At 39.3% G+C, this 16,257-nt stretch overlaps 1 protein-coding gene across 11 annotated transcripts in view; it reads right to left on the bottom strand.

Annotated features, from left to right (window-relative positions):
* Nucleotides 1-261: 261 nt before the first annotated feature.
* Nucleotides 262-16,257, bottom strand: part of TRAK1 (trafficking kinesin protein 1) — a 197,948-nt gene continuing 181,952 nt past the window's right edge. For all 11 annotated transcript variants that reach the window (XM_073550103.1, XM_073550095.1, XM_073550098.1 and 8 more), the window contains 2 exons: nucleotides 10,501-10,603; nucleotides 262-3,282 (listed from right to left, as the gene is read on the bottom strand). In XM_073550103.1, coding sequence (XP_073406204.1) covers nucleotides 2,505-3,282; nucleotides 10,501-10,603 — 881 coding nt within the window. In that variant the 3' untranslated portion in view covers nucleotides 262-2,504. The remainder of the gene's footprint in view (nucleotides 3,283-10,500; nucleotides 10,604-16,257) is intronic.

The following is a 16,257-nucleotide window of genomic DNA, read 5'->3' as shown; positions in this document are numbered from 1 at the left end:
CTCTCCGCTGCCTAAACTGTGGGAACCCAGCTGTCAATCAGCATTAAGTCTGCAGTAACACACCATCAACAGAGCAGCCTGGAAAAAAAAAAAAAGCTGGTCTGTTGATGTGAAGCAGTAGAATCACCATTTGAAGCGGTCCGTGACTACTCTTAACCGGTACCAGGGAGTTCATAGTTCTTAGGCCCAATGTTAAAAAAAATATTGAAACTAGACAAAGATATCACCTTAAGTCCAACATAAAAATAAAAAAAACAGATACATAGTTTGTAAAGTTTATTATTTGAGAAGGAAAATGTAATGACCTTTTCATTGGTTACATCCAATAACTCAGGGAGCAAAACAGGAGCTTTACACAGTCAATAATTCATTGGACTAATTTCTTCCTAAAGATACATTCTGATAAAAATATAGTTGAGATAATTTGCTTTGCTATAGGCACACTGTACCAAAACCAAAGGAGTCCATAATATGAAGACACAAGGGGGATACTCCCATCATGCCCACTTGTTGCTGAGTAACCTCAAATGACAGTATCTTCTGATGCCACAGAGTAAAAAGTCCAGGCCTTAAGTTCTTGCTCAATGTGTATAGCGATGGTTTGAATCCATATATCTCTTGCTGTTGGCCGAGTGGTTACATGTGATTATCAGGTATAAGTGATTGAGAAAATGAAATCTGTCCCAAATTGTCCTAGCATCAGCAATGCACGGTTCTTAAATATCTCACAGAACAGCACCTGAAAGAATTCACATTGAGCTTGAGAGGCCATAAGGATTAGGTATATGGATGAACTAAAGGCAGCCTTGTATACAGCAGTGTCCCTACAAAGACATTTGGTTGATCCCTGTGCATTCCCCCTCACTATATTTCCCCATCTGTTGGCTTTAACCTGCATTTAACACTTATCAGGAACTCTGCACACTACGTGGATAGTCCTATTTTTCTATACGGTGCTCCTTATTTATAAACTTTACGCAAAGAAGAAATATAATGTGCAAATAAACAATTAAAACTGCAGTTATTCAGATGGATATAATAAGTGATGAAGGTAACAAGATGGACAATGAAATCAGAACATATCTGGTGAAATGTCAAACAAAACAAGTAAAAAAAAAAAAAAAAAGATTAAATATAAAAAATGACCATCAGTGGATTGTTTGGCCTTGTGTGGAGTTTGTAATGTCCCCATTCATATCATATAATACTTGAAAACTTAACTGACTTAGGCAACGAAAAAAAAACGTAATAGTGCTTTAGCATTAATAAACAAAAAGCTAGACACTTCATTAACCTACAACCTTCCTTTTCAAGCACAGTATATAGCAGTATTATTTTTATTAGCATGGTTCTGTATTGCGTTCATTTTGCGAGCTGTAAATGCCTTTTTACTCGAAACCTAAAATGGGTCCCAGTGTTAGTGAAAAAAAAATAAATTAGATTAGGGTGACCACGAAGTAAGATTTGAAAATGACCCAACATTAAATAAATCAAAAATGTAAAAAGGCCAAGTGGCTATATACAATACTCCCCAAACTACTGGGTAACCTAGGCTCTGACTGTACTAGGACATTCTTGGAAGTTTCGGTCACTGATGGTAATATTTTGCAGCGCTTGCCATCAAACAGAAACCTCAACTAGTCCCGACTGATCCCTCTATGAAAAAATAAGGTCCAACAGTAGCCATTTCTATTCATGGTGAAATAGATCCATCGCAGCCACATTGCTTATGCCATAAAGAAACGTGTGTACAAAACCTTTACCTTGTTATGTTGCTAAACTTTTAATTTAATACTAGGAGCCTTTTTGTCAAATAATTCTCTATCCAATCAAAGGGCCATCTCCATAATAGTCTTATCCTGATTGCAAAAGTTAAAATGCATAAAATGAACTGAAAGTAGTGCATACAGTAATCACCTATGTGTTTCTTCTCATTATGGTTGAGACCACTGCTCTTCAGCCTTAGTAAGGATATATCATTTATCAGTCTTGTATAAAGTATCTGGGTGTGTTGCATCGGACAACCCAGTGACAACATATTCAAATGCCTTAAGGACACATCGCACCTTCCTAGGCTAGAACTTCCTTGTCATTGAAATAAAAACCTTGGTCGATACTTAAGTACTAAAACTACTTTTGCATTCGCCCGTCCCAACAGTTCTTTAGCTTCAGTGCATACGATATCCCACTTTCCCCATTAATGTACATTGTCAATATCTACAATATTACAGCAAACTCAGTAAATTACCATTTCCAAATCAGTAAAATAATTTTCGTTACAGTATATGTATCTACATATTTATAGAAAGTACACTCTCCACCTCTGATCTAGGCACAATGTTGATTTGTCAGTACAAAGTAAAAGAAGGACGGCAGATGAGGGATCCAGAAAAAGTCTTGGCTTTATAGACGAGCTCTAGGTGCAGAATATTCAGTAGATAAAATGCAGGGCTAAAGCAAACAGCCTCTGACCGGGTGAACTAGTCATCAGTAGTTGATGTTCTTCATCGTAAACTAGTCTGTTTCGGTAATTTAGTCCCCATCAGTATACCTGGTGTCAGTGTTGACGGTGCTTTCATCTGCATACTGGATCCTACCATAGCTGGATAGCTTCGATTTCTTCGAATTCCCGCGTTTAGCTGAATTCCACCTATAGCACTTGTTACAGCAGGCAGTCCTTCCTGTACAAGAGCACCAGGATCAAATGCTGCCCGCACTGGTCCCTGGGCACCACACAGAATAGGACTTGGACATGCAGAAGATGCTTGTGCTGGTCCTGAGACTTTGGCAATTCCAAGTTTTTTCACCTTGTCTACCAAGTTTAAATTGGACACTGAAACATCAGTTTGGCATTCGCTGCTTCGTAAATTCTTCTTTTCTCTCACCTCCTTCAGAATGGAGCTGGCAGGTTTGGAAGCCAGAAAGTTGTCATATGGTGGGCTGGTACATTTGAAGTCTACAGATGGAGGAGAAGAACTTGGCGTCTGCATAGGTGAATTTGGAGGAGTGGAAGGTATGACAGTCATTTTTGGAAGAGATTGATTAATGATGGAAGTCTTCCCAACCCTGTCCCAACTCTGCGGGTTGTACACAGCTGCTGAAATACCCCTTTCCTTCAGGAGCCTTACCAATCCAAGAGATGTGCTCATAGTAGTTGTAGATTCTCTTAGATTAGTGAAAGACTCCGCCAAGCTGAGGCGTCTAGGTGTGCATGGGGTGCTTGCTGGCGTTGAGTTTAGATTGCTGAAGATGCCACAAGCTGGAGTGGGCGCTGCGTTAAGGCTGCAGGACACAAAGACACAAAGAGAAGGTAAAGGATTACTGGGTCCAATAAGTAGTCAGTAAAGATTATATATTTATTTTTTTAGAAGCATATGGTTAGTGCATGCAGTCCACACGCATACTGAAATACTTGGTCTCTGTGAAACAATCCAACTTTTACATATTTCATCTCACGTTAAATTTGCAATTGTTTCATCTCGACACAAACCTTTTTAAATCTTATTGCTGCACAGGTCACAAAATTTACTCCTAAGGATACGTTCACATAGGATTGACCAGCTGTCGATTTTGTCATGAAAATGCCTAGATTAATTGAAAAATGTATCCATGTGTAGCATAAGAAGATTTCAAAAATACTTTTTATCGGATCTGTAATATGCATTTTCACAAGTAAATACACCACGAAAAATCCACTGTGTATCAGTCCAGTGTGGGCAAACCCCAAGAAGGCTTTATGGACATTACTGTTTGCGTGGTTTGGACTTTTTGGCATATTTGAACAAGTCTAGCAGTTTGTAGCCTTAAATTTTCGGGTGACAAATACTGGAATCCTGACAAATTTCATTGAGCTCAGCAGTGTACGTATGGATTCTTGGTATAACGTTACAGTGGCCATGGTGCCACTACAAATGGAATCCGTGAGGACAATACTGGTCTGTATATAGTCCTGGCATTACCACCCTAAGGACTCATTCACAGTTGTCCGTGATTTTTATTGTATGTAAAAAATGGAACATTGTTCATCAGTTTTTTGAATGCAATGTTAATTAAGGATTGTCATGTAGAAAAAAATAAAATTGAAAATCATCTGCTATCCTTTGCAATGTAATTTATGGATTACACAATGAAGTCATCGGTGTGCTGCCAAGGATTTTCACAGACCCACTGGCTATGGTCATTTATATTATAAAGTGATCAAAAGCGGACATGTCTTTGTGACATGGGAACAGCTTCATAAGATTATAACCATGGACAGAATATGTACATGACTCGCAGTCTGAATTAGGCTTTACTGACATAGCTGTCAGCAATGGCCAACGCTTGCGTAAGTGTTTTTCTCCCTATTTTGTCTTCCCCAAAATATTGTACTACTATAGTAACATTGTCCTTTATCACTTTGTTTGGAACATTGGAAAAAGAAAATATTTTCTTCCTTTGAAAATCTCCATGTCAATTTTCATAAATTTTAGCTTATGACTAGAGTTGAGCGATACCGTCCGATACTTCAAAGTATCGTATCGGATGGTATCGGCCGATCTTTAAAAAAAGTATCGGTATCGCCGATTCCGATACCGGAAGTCCCATTCAAGTCTATGGGACTTCCGGTATCGGAATAAGAAAAACCCTTTCCTGCCCTTGTACAGCCTCTCTGGGGTCTGTACGGGCCTTTCGGGGGGCTGTGCCGGCCTGCCAGGGGGTCTGTGCAGGCTCCGGTGGTCTGTGCCGGCCTGCCGGGGGGCTAAGCCGGCCTGCCGGTGGTCTGTGCAGGCTCCGGTGGGCTGTGCCGGCCTGCCGGGGGGCTGTGCCGGCCTGCCGGGGGGCTGTGCCGGCCTGCCGGGGGGCTGTGCCGGCCTGCCGGGGGGCTGTGCAGGCTTCGGGGGTCTGTGCAGGCATCGTCCGATGGGACTACAAGTCCCATCTGGCGATGCCTGCTACCATGACAGTGATTGACACATTAGCCAATGATGGGACAGTAATAGTCCCATCATCCGGCTAATGTGTTAAATGTTAAAAAAAAAAAAAAAAAAAAAATTACATGCTACATACATACAACATGCATACTACATACATGCTACATACATACTACATACTACATACATGCTACATACATACTACATAAATACTACATGCAACATACATACTACATATATACTACATACTACATATATACTACATGCATGCTACATACATACCACATATATACTACATACATACTACATACATGCTACATGCATGCTACATACATAACACATATATACTACATGCATGCTACATACATAGTACATGCTACATGCATGCTACATACATACTACATGCTACATACTACATATATACTACATGCATGCTACATACATACTACATGCTACATACTACATATATACTACATGCATGCTACATACATACTACATGCTACATACATACTACATATATACTACATGCATGCTACATACATACTACATGCTACATACATACATACTACATGCTACATACATACTACGTATATACTACATGCATGCTACATACATACTACATGCTACATACATACCACATACATACTACATACATGCTACATATATACTACATATATACTACATGCATGCTACATACATACTACATGCTACATACATACTACATATATACTACATACATACTACATGCTACATACATACTACATATATACTACATGCATGCTACATACATACTACATGCTACATACATACTACATACATACTACATACATACTACATGCTACATACATACCACATATATACTACATACATACAATACATTCATACAATACATACATAGACATACAGTACATATAACATAGAGTAACATACTTACCAATACTTGTCACATTGTTCCCCGAAGCCATTGTCTTTTCCGGAATAAATATTAACATAACAAACCACAAAAATACTCACCCACGATCCGAAGCAGTCCACGAGTGTGTCCCACGACGATCTTGGGTAGAGAACGGCAGCATCAGCTGATGCTGCCGTTCTCTACGGGCTGCAGGAATCCAATGACGGAAGGTAGGTATCCTTCCGCACTGTATTCCTCCGCCACTTAAAAAAAAAAAAAAAAGTCCCTAGTCTCACTTTATGCCATTGCTGTGTGGGAATTTCCAACACAGCAATGGCATAAAGTGAGACTAGGGACTTTTTTTTTTTTAAGTGGCGGAGGAATACAGTGCGGAAGGATACCTACCTTCCGTCATTGGATTCCTGCAGCCCGTAGAGAACGGCAGCATCATCTGATGCTGCAGTTCTCTACCCAAGATCGTCGTGGGACACACTCGTGGACTGCTTCGGATCGTGGGTGAGTATTTTTGTGGTTTGTTATGTTAATATTTATTCCGGAAAAGACAATGGCTTCGGGGAACAATGTGACAAGTATTGGTAAGTATGTTACTCTATGTTATATGTACTGTATGTCTATGTATGTATTGTATGAATGTATTGTATGTATGTAGTATATATGTGGTATGTATGTAGCATGTAGTATGTATGTAGTATGTATGTAGCATGCATGTAGCATGCAGTATGTATGTAGCATGCATGTAGTATATATGTAGTATGTATGTAGCATGCATGTAGTATATATGTAGTATGTATGTAGCATGCATGTAGTATATATGTAGTATGTATGTAGCATGCATGTAGTATATATGTAGTATGTATGTAGCATGTATGTAGTATGTATGTGGTATGTATGTAGCATGTAGTATGTATGTAGTATGTATGTAGTATGTATGTAGTATGTAGTATGTATGTAGTATGTATGTAGTATGTATGTAGTATGTATGTAGTATGTATGTAGTATGTATGTAGTATGTATGTGGTATGTATGTGGTATGTATGTAGCATGTAGTATGTATGTAGCATGCATGTAGTATGCATGTAGTATGTATGTAGTATGCATGTAGCATGCATGTGGTATGTATGTAGCATGTATGTGGTATGTATGTAGCATGTAGTATGTATGTAGCATGTAGTATGTATGTAGCATGTAGTATGTATGTAGCATGTAGTATGTATGTAGCATGTAGTATGTATGTAGCATGCATGTAGTATATATGTAGTATGTATGTAGTATGTATGTGGTATGTATGTAGTATGTATGTAGCATGCATGTAGTATGCATGCAGCATGCATGTAGCATGCATGTAGTATGCATGTAGTATGCATGTAGTATGTATGTAGCATGTATGTAGCATGTATGTAGCATGTATGTAGCATGTATGTAGCATGTATGTAGCATGCATGTAGCATGCATGTAGTATATATGTAGTATGTAGTATGTATGTAGTATGTATGTAGCATGTAGTATGTATGTAGCATGCATGTAGTATGTATGTAGCATGCATGTAGTATGTATGTAGCATGCATGTAGCATGCATGTAGCATGCATGTAGCATGCATGTAGCATGCATGTAGCATGCATGTAGCATGCATGTAGTATGTATGTAGTATGTATGTAGCATGCAGCATGTATGTAGCATGTATGTAGCATGTATGTAGCATGTATGTAGCATGTATGTAGCATGTATGTAGTATGTATGTAGTATGTATGTAGCATGTAGTATGTATGTAGCATGCATGTAGTATGTATGTAGCATGCATGTAGTATGTATGTAGTATTTTTTTTTTTTTAACATTTAACACATTAGCCGGATGATGGGACTACTACTGTCCCATCATTGGCTAATGTGTCAATCACTGTCATGGTAGCAGGCATCGCCAGATGGGACTTGTAGTCCCATCGGATGATGCTTGCACAGACCCCCGGACATCAGCACAGCCCCCCGGCAGGCCGGTACAGACCCCCACAGGGTGCACAGCCCCCCGGCAGGCCGGCACAGCCCCCCGGCAGGCCGGCAGAGACCCCCGGAAGGCCCGAAATGACGGCGCATCATGATGCGCACACACCGCGCATCATGATGACGTCAGGCTGTCAATCAACTGAACTTCCGATTCCGATGCCGAATTCCGATATTGAAAAAATATCGGAAGTCGGTATCGGAATTCCGATACAGCAAGTATCGGCCGATACCCGATACTTGCGGTATCGGAATGCTCAACACTACTTATGACATAAAGGAGCAGCATCACATTACAGGTAGTATTAATACTGTCATAAGCAAATTACTGCTTGATTTTTGAGAAGATATGCCATTTTTCTGTACTGCAAACGGTCATATTGTTGAGTGCAGATGCAACTTCTATAAAGCGGTTAGTTACAGACACTTCTACTATAAAGCAATACGAACAATCAGGAACATGTACAAGACAAAAAACTTTCAAAAGACCTAACAGTGCACAGAAAATCGCTTAACAGAATGGTACAAACCACTTTTCATTTATGAAATATTACTTGTAAATCTGAAAACTGAACATGTCTGTGCAAATACAGCAAAACTGCACATTTAACTGATTATTTTGATCTGTAAATATACAAGACAACATGCCGGTGAGCCAGATAAGTCTTCTCTACTTCATTAGAATGATACCACCCATCATAATCAGTCATATGGATCTTAGTGGGGTTAGGTTGACAGGTCTGTTACTGTCTAGGTTAGCTGGGATGATGGGGGGGGGAACACACACATCTCAACCTCTGACCCAGCACCCAAGATGCTCCTCACCCCCTGCCATGCTTGTCATAGAGTCTGCCCTATAGAGCCTCTCAGCAAAACCTGGTATAAAGTGCTTTCTTCATCTTCACCAAAAGACCTGCGAAGAACCATGTGTGAGTAAGTGACTATCAGCAATTAATAAAATAAATGTTATCAAATTGTATATAAAAGCTCAAGTTTACCGTATCACAAAGCACAGCAGCCAGACAGGGGTCTAAATCCATGTACCCTAACCAGGCAAAGCTGGTCTAGCAAATTATAGCACAAAAAAAAAAAAAAAAAAAAAAACTGTGATTCTCCCCTTTAAGCTCTGTCATGCCAGTGGTGTGTGCAGCACTATTCCTTCTTTTGAAAAAACACCAAAAATCCAATGGACCACAAGTTCCTCAGTAAATGGGACAGTCATCCAATCCTCTGCCATGGCACATTATGGGTATAAATTACATTACTAGTGCAGACCCCCATGTAGAACCATAATGTAGGTCAGCAGTACTTTATGTGCTCCGCAGACACACGCGTTTACAGTGTGCTCAGTCAAGGGGAGCGCAAGAAAGCCATCACATCTGAAAACACCATGGCATGCCTAGGGAAAGCTGCCAGTGGATACGGTAAAGTATCCATAGAGCTCCAATGACCCAATATGTGGCCAAGGAATGGACCTTTATCCTTTTACATGGGATATTGCAGGAGACAAGGCTATTCCATTCAGCGATCTATATTGTGGCATATGTCAGAGCCATCCATTCGATATGTTAGTCATGAAATTTTCCAGAGTTCTGGCATAAACTTCTTCTACAAGGCATTAATGTACCATCAACTGCCATAAGCTGACAATACAGAACAGCATCAAATAATGACCTTTTTTCTTAGGGCCCTAAAAAATAAGTCTAGAGTAGTAAAGAGGTCATTATCGATCTACCTGGTGATCTAGGTCAGTGAAAGGGTTAACGTCAGGATCTCTGTGAAAATGTAATGGTTACCGTCAGGATGCCCAGTCAAGGACAGCAAAGGAAATAATGCCAGCATCCCCGGTGTTATAATAAAGTGAAGTGGTTTATGTTGAGATCCATGGTAGTCTATGGCAGTGAAATAGTTTGTTAGGTTCCCTGGTGGTAAAGGGTCGTGAAGTGGTTAAAGTTCAGATACATGGGGTCCTAAGGCAGTGTAGTGGTTAATGTCAGGATTTCTGGTGAAGTGATTTATGTAAGGATTCCCAAAGCTATAGCACAGTAAAGGGATATAGGGCTGTATTCCTGTTGGTTTAGGGCAGTGAACAAGATAACATTTGATACCGGGTGTGTACCGTGTTACTTCCCTCTCTAGGCTCCAGCATTGGTGAGGTTGTATCAGAAGACTGATTCTTCAGTTTCCTATGCTCTACCCAGCACTCATCATAGAGGTGAATGGAGATAATAAAGAGGATGGGGCGGCTATAACTGTACAGCTGCTCTGTCCTCCCCTGTTTTAAGAGAACAGTGGTCACAAGTAGAGATGAGCGACTATGTTCGGAAAACGATGGCCAAATCCGAATGTGCCATATTTGTACCAAATTCGTGCCGATTTTATATTTAATGATCGTTTCCAAACATATTCGCTCATCTGTACTCCCACTGAATCTATTGATGTTCGGCTATGTTTAGTGAGTATTGCAAATACGGGGATCGTAATCCAAACTGGATATTGAAATATTCGCTTATCTCTAGTCACAAGTGTCAGGTGATTTCTGGATGTAAACCACTGAACTGCAGAATTCAATATAGTAACAAATGTTTTACATGCACCGTATTTAACCAATAAAAAAAGATCACTTAATAGAACTAAAGCAGTAAATAATACTAAAGGCTAAAGAAATATCTGACCTCGGAGTGACTCGCGTGAGTTCATCAGACGGGTGCAGAATCCGACATGTGGTGAAGGTAAAGGTGGAATTGGTCTGAGACAAGCATTTTCCAGGATGGTGCACTGTAGATAACAGAACAAAAATCCATTATTATGGTCTTCATGAATAAAATGCCATTCATTCAAGAACCTGCCTTTCTTTTTCTTCAAACAGTATAAATACACCATAACATCACCATTTGTACAACTTGGGAACTAATTTGATATGGCTCTACTCCATCAGTCACTTTCTTTTTGCTGATCTACTAAGTTTATATAACAAGAACTAGGGAACAGGTAGACCGGTAGGACTAATAAAGTTGCTTCATTTTTAATTTCAGCAATCAAGTAAACATTAAAAAAATATTAAAAATAGTTTGCCATGGTATATTTTGCTTCACACCTGAATCAAATATATATTATAAATATATTTGAATACATTTTGAATAAATATATATATATATATATATATATATATATATATATATCTCCTTATACTGTGTGAGTATATAATAAATATATATATATATATATATATATATATATATATATATATATATATATATATATATATATATATATACACACACATACATATACACACACACACATACATATACACATACACACACATATACACACATATACACACACAGTTGTGGCCAAAAGTATTGACACCCCTGCAATTCTGTCAGATAATACTCCGTTTCTTCCTGAAAATGATTGCAATCACAAATTCTTTGGTATTATCTTCATTTAATTTGTTTTAAATGAAAAAACACAAAAGAGAATGAATCAAAACATTGATCATTTCACACAAAACTCCAAAAACTGGGCCAGACAAGTATTGGCACCCTCAGCCTAATACTTGGTTGCACAACTTTAGCCAAAATAACTGCGACCAACCGCTTCCGGTAACCATCAATGAGTTTCTTACAATGCTCTGCTGGAATTTTAGACCATTCTTCTTTGGCAAACTGCTCCAGGTCCCTGATATTAGAAGGGTGCCTTCTCCAAACTGCCTTTTTTAGATCTCTCCACAGGTGTTATATGGGATTCAGGTCTGGACTCATTGCTGGCCACCTTAGAAGTCTCGAGTGCTTTCTCTCAAACCATTTTCTAGTGCTTTTTGAAGTGTGTTTTGGGTCATTGTCCTGCTGGAAGACCCATGACCTCTGAGGGAGACCCAGCTTTCTCACACTGAGCTCTACATTATGCTGCAAAATTTGTTGGTAGTCTTCAGACTTCATAATGCCATGCACACGGTCAAGCAGTCCAGTGCCAGAGGCAGCAAAGCAACCCCAAAACATCAGGGAACCTCCGCCATGTTTGACTGTAGGGACCGTGTTTTTTTCTTTGAATGCCTCTTTTTTTCTCCTGTAAACTCTATGTTGATGCCTTTGTCCAAAAAGCTCTACTTTTGTCTCATCTGACCAGAGAACATTCTTCCAAAACATTTTAGGCTTTTTCAGGTAAGTTTTGGCAAACTCCAGCCTGGCTTTTTTATGTCTCGGGGTAAGAAGTGGGGTCTTCCTGGGTCTCCTACCATACAGTCCCTTTTCATTCAGACGCCGACGGATAGTATGGGTTGACAGTGTTGTACCCTCGGACTGCAGGGCAGCTTGAACTTGTTTGGATGTTAGTCAAGGTTCTTTATCCAACATCCGCACACTCTTGCGTTGAAATCTCTTGTCAATTTTTCTTTTCCGTCCACATCTAGCGAGCTTAGCCACAGTGCCATGGGCTTTAAACTTCTTGATGACACTGCACACGGTAGACACAGGAACATTCAGGTCTTTGGAGATGGACTTGTAGCCTTGAGATTGCTCATGCTTCCTCACAATTTGGTTTCTCTAGTCCTCAGACCCTTCTTTGGTCTTCTTTCTTTTCTCCATGCTCAATGTGGTACACACAAGGACACAGCACAGAGGTTGAGTCAACTTTAATCCATGTCAACTGGCTGCAAGTGTGATTTAGTTATTTCCAACACCTGTTAGGTGCCACAGGTAAGTTACAGGTGCTGTTAATTACACAAATTAGAGAAGCATCACATGATTTTTCAAACAGTGCCAATACTTTTGTCCACCCTCTTTTTTTATGTTTGGTGTGGAATTATATCCAATTTGGCTTTAGGACAATTCTTTGTGTTTTTTCATTTAAGACAAATTAAATGAAGATAATAATACCAAAGAATTTGTGTTTGCAATCATTTTCAGGAAGAAACTGAGTATTATCTGACAGAATTGCAGGGGTGTCAATACTTTTGGCCACAACTGTATAATGCAATAAATATATTTTGATTATATATATTTATTGAATGATAGATCTTTAAAATCTATATGTATCCCCTATATATTAAAATCTATACATTTATTACACCCATGAGAAGTTAAGAGGCTCCCAAAGCCTAATGCAAAAAAAACAAACAACTTTTTCTAAAACAGATTATTCCACTATGGAGATTACTGAGAATTTTTGTAAATGGAGAAGATGCGAAATTAGTAAGGGAAAGGAGTACAACAGATCATGTTCTTCCCAGAGTTACTTGAGCATACATTTCTCTATATAGATATATACACATATACTGCATCTTGCATAACTCTGGAAAGAAATGGAAAGAAATGTGTGAGGTTTCCAATAGAAGTCTCTTTATTCTGCAGATCATTGATCATGTAAAATCATTAATGAGACAGAGGCTGCTAAAAGAAGAGTCAGGCAAAGCACTAAGCGAAGAAAAGAGGACCAATATAAATGTTCCCTGGTTCCTGGAAAGCGACAGTGGAGAGGGTACTTATATTAAAAGAGCTTGTATACCAGACCTTAGTATCCTTCACGATATTCAGGGCTGTAGGAGACAATGACACATAACTACATCTACAGGGTCAAGATAAACTACTAAATCTGATAATTTTGCAGACTTGCATTACCATTTTAGGGTATGTGCACACGTTGTAGATTAGTCTGCGGAATTTTCTGCACAAATTCCGCACGTCTTGGCAGAAAACGCAGATGAAAAGCCATGCGGATTGTAATGCGTTTTTGTGCGGATTTGTGAATTTGTTTGAGATCGAGAGAGATTTTTGGCTAGACTGGAAACGCTGCTGCGGATCCGCAAAAAAAGAATTGACATGCTGCGGAAGAAAAACCGCTGCAAATCTGAGCGGATTTTTCCACAGCATGTGCACAGCAATTCTTAATTGACCATAGACTAACATTGCCTGTGCACTACACTTCGGATTTGATGCTAATCTGCGCGTCAAAAAAACGCAAGGTGTGCACATACCTTTAAAATCAGAATTGGCAATATGGCTGATAAAAAAAAAAGGGGAGTTGCCTACTCCTGGACAATTCTTGAATTTAATCTTGATTTAATGTTTTTTTTTGCTAAACAAAATCATAAACTTTAATTATGGTGGAAGTTAGAAGTATTTAATATACTGTAGAATGATTAAAGGAAAACATAAAAAAGGTTTAAAACCAAGAACAAGCCCTTGATGCAGTCTTGGCATTGCCAAAAAGATCAGTAGATATTCTCACCTGTCAATGCCAAAGTTGTCAATCAAGGAACAGGAGGGCGGAGATGGATGCTAAACAAGGAGGTAGGAAGACGCACTTAACTACTCAGCCACGCCAAGAGTAAAAATAAAATTCTGCCTGCCAACAGATGCCACTAAGGTGGAGACCACGGCGCAACAATTAATACAACTCCCACTAAGTAGGTGCCGTATTATTAAATATATGCAATAAACACCCCATTAATGGAGACAGCAGGCAAGCAGAGTTTTACAAAATAAAGGGTTAATCCAATGAGAAATGCCGCAATGTCCTGCCACTGGGACTCGCACCTATCTTAAAATCATGGGTTACATGGTAGATGTGAATAGAGAGGTCGGCGTTCATGAGAATTTTCTTTATTCACTTCTATGGGAGTTCAGAAAACAGCCAAACAACAAAAGCCTGATTCATAAAAGCTGATGCAGGTAATCTTGTTAAATTAAGCTGCACGCTAACGCTATATCATGCAAACATGAAATATATGTAATTGCATTCCTGCTCTAGAAAATAGGAAAACATGATACTTAGCACAAACTGGCCAATTCATGTGTTTCCGGCAGCCACATGTGCTTAAGGGGCACACATGAACAGGCCAATTGATGTAGATTCATTTTTTCTCCCATTATCTAGAGCAATTCCAATGTCCTATATTTCATGTTTACATTCTATAGTGTTAGGCTGGGGTCTCACTTGCGAGTGTGATGCGAGAAACTCGCACGATCTCACGCATCAATACCCGGCACTGCCGCCGGCACTTGGACCGGAGCGCTCAGCTGCATAGAAATACATGCAGCCGCACACACGGGTCCCGAGTGTCAGCGGCAGTGCTGGGTATTGAGGAGAGTTTCTCGCATTGTACTCGCAAATGTGACCCCGGCCTTACAGAGTGCAGCTTTGTTATATATGGCGTTGGCTACTCTTCGTATACACCAGCTCATACCTGTTCTCTGTTTAGAAGTGACGATCAGTCTTTTACACAAGTAATCTTAGTAGCTAGTCAAAACATTAAAGAGATGACATCTGGGTAATATGTCCATTCTCCACATTGTCCTCTTTGCCTTTCTAAACTATTTAGCTCATGCCTGACTTTTTAGAGTAAACCGAAGCAAAAGAATACAGAAAATAATGGTGTCACTAAATAAATATCTACTAAAGCTTTGTTTGTATTTTTTGGATTAATATATTCTATTAATAGATGATCTATGGAAGATGATCAAGACCAGAGCAGGGACGTCATAAGAGGTCGTAGCTCGAGCAGGTATCCTATAAATATTGCCCTACATTCACAGGAGAAGGAAAAGGAATTTAGTCTTACCGCTACCCTGATCTTTAATTCATCAGAAAAAGAGATGACAAAGTAGTATATCCCATAACTGATGAAAATACACTAATATTGTGCTTCTCAAGGTTTCTAATTCAGGTGCCAAACAATAAAGTTTTAACAAATTAGTAGCCAAATAAATGTTGGAATCCAATCAAGCATCTGATTGCTGCAGCAGATTATAAGATTTACGGAAAAATATCTATTACATTTTAATATTACATTTTCCTTCTACAAAGCTGGAAAACATTGGTGTCATGTATGTAAATGAGGGAGTCAGGAGCACTCGTAGGAGCAGTCTCCTGGTCGTACTTGACAACTTCCCAGGTAGATGGTCCATATTCTCTGAAGAACAAGCAGGGTATGGAGTACGACTTGTTTGCCTTCAAAAGGTATCTACGTTTATAGTGGCAAACTACTCGGAGGCACAAATAAAAAAAAAAAAAAAAAAAAAAAAAAAGAAGGAAAATGGTACCGTAATTTAGGTATATAGTATTCACAGCCTCTGCACAATAAAGTATGGGTTCAAAGGGGCAACAATGGTATAAGGCCATGACAATAGAGTTACAGACGCTTTTATACCACTTTAAAGGGAAACAGGCAAGTTAAAGCGGACCTGTAACCAGGTGAAAAGTGGCCGGTTTTTGCTCTCATTTTATTCTCATTGCTCCCAAAGTATTACATTTTTTTTTTTTTAATTTGGCATACGGTTCTAGGGATACCGGCCTTTTAATGTAGTGCTAATTTGTATGGTTTTCACCAAGGGGGTGTTACTCACATGGTATTGATGCAGAGCAGCCTAAAGACACGCCCCAGAGATTCCTGTGAGGCACGCCCCCTTGTAAAGACCACAAAAATTTGC

This window comes from Dendrobates tinctorius, unplaced genomic scaffold (genome assembly GCF_039654945.1).
Source record: "Dendrobates tinctorius isolate UK_male_01 unplaced genomic scaffold, ASM3965494v1 ptg000162l, whole genome shotgun sequence".
Lineage (NCBI taxonomy): Eukaryota > Metazoa > Chordata > Amphibia > Anura > Dendrobatidae > Dendrobates > Dendrobates tinctorius.
This window is presented reverse-complemented; position numbering and strand designations above follow the sequence as displayed.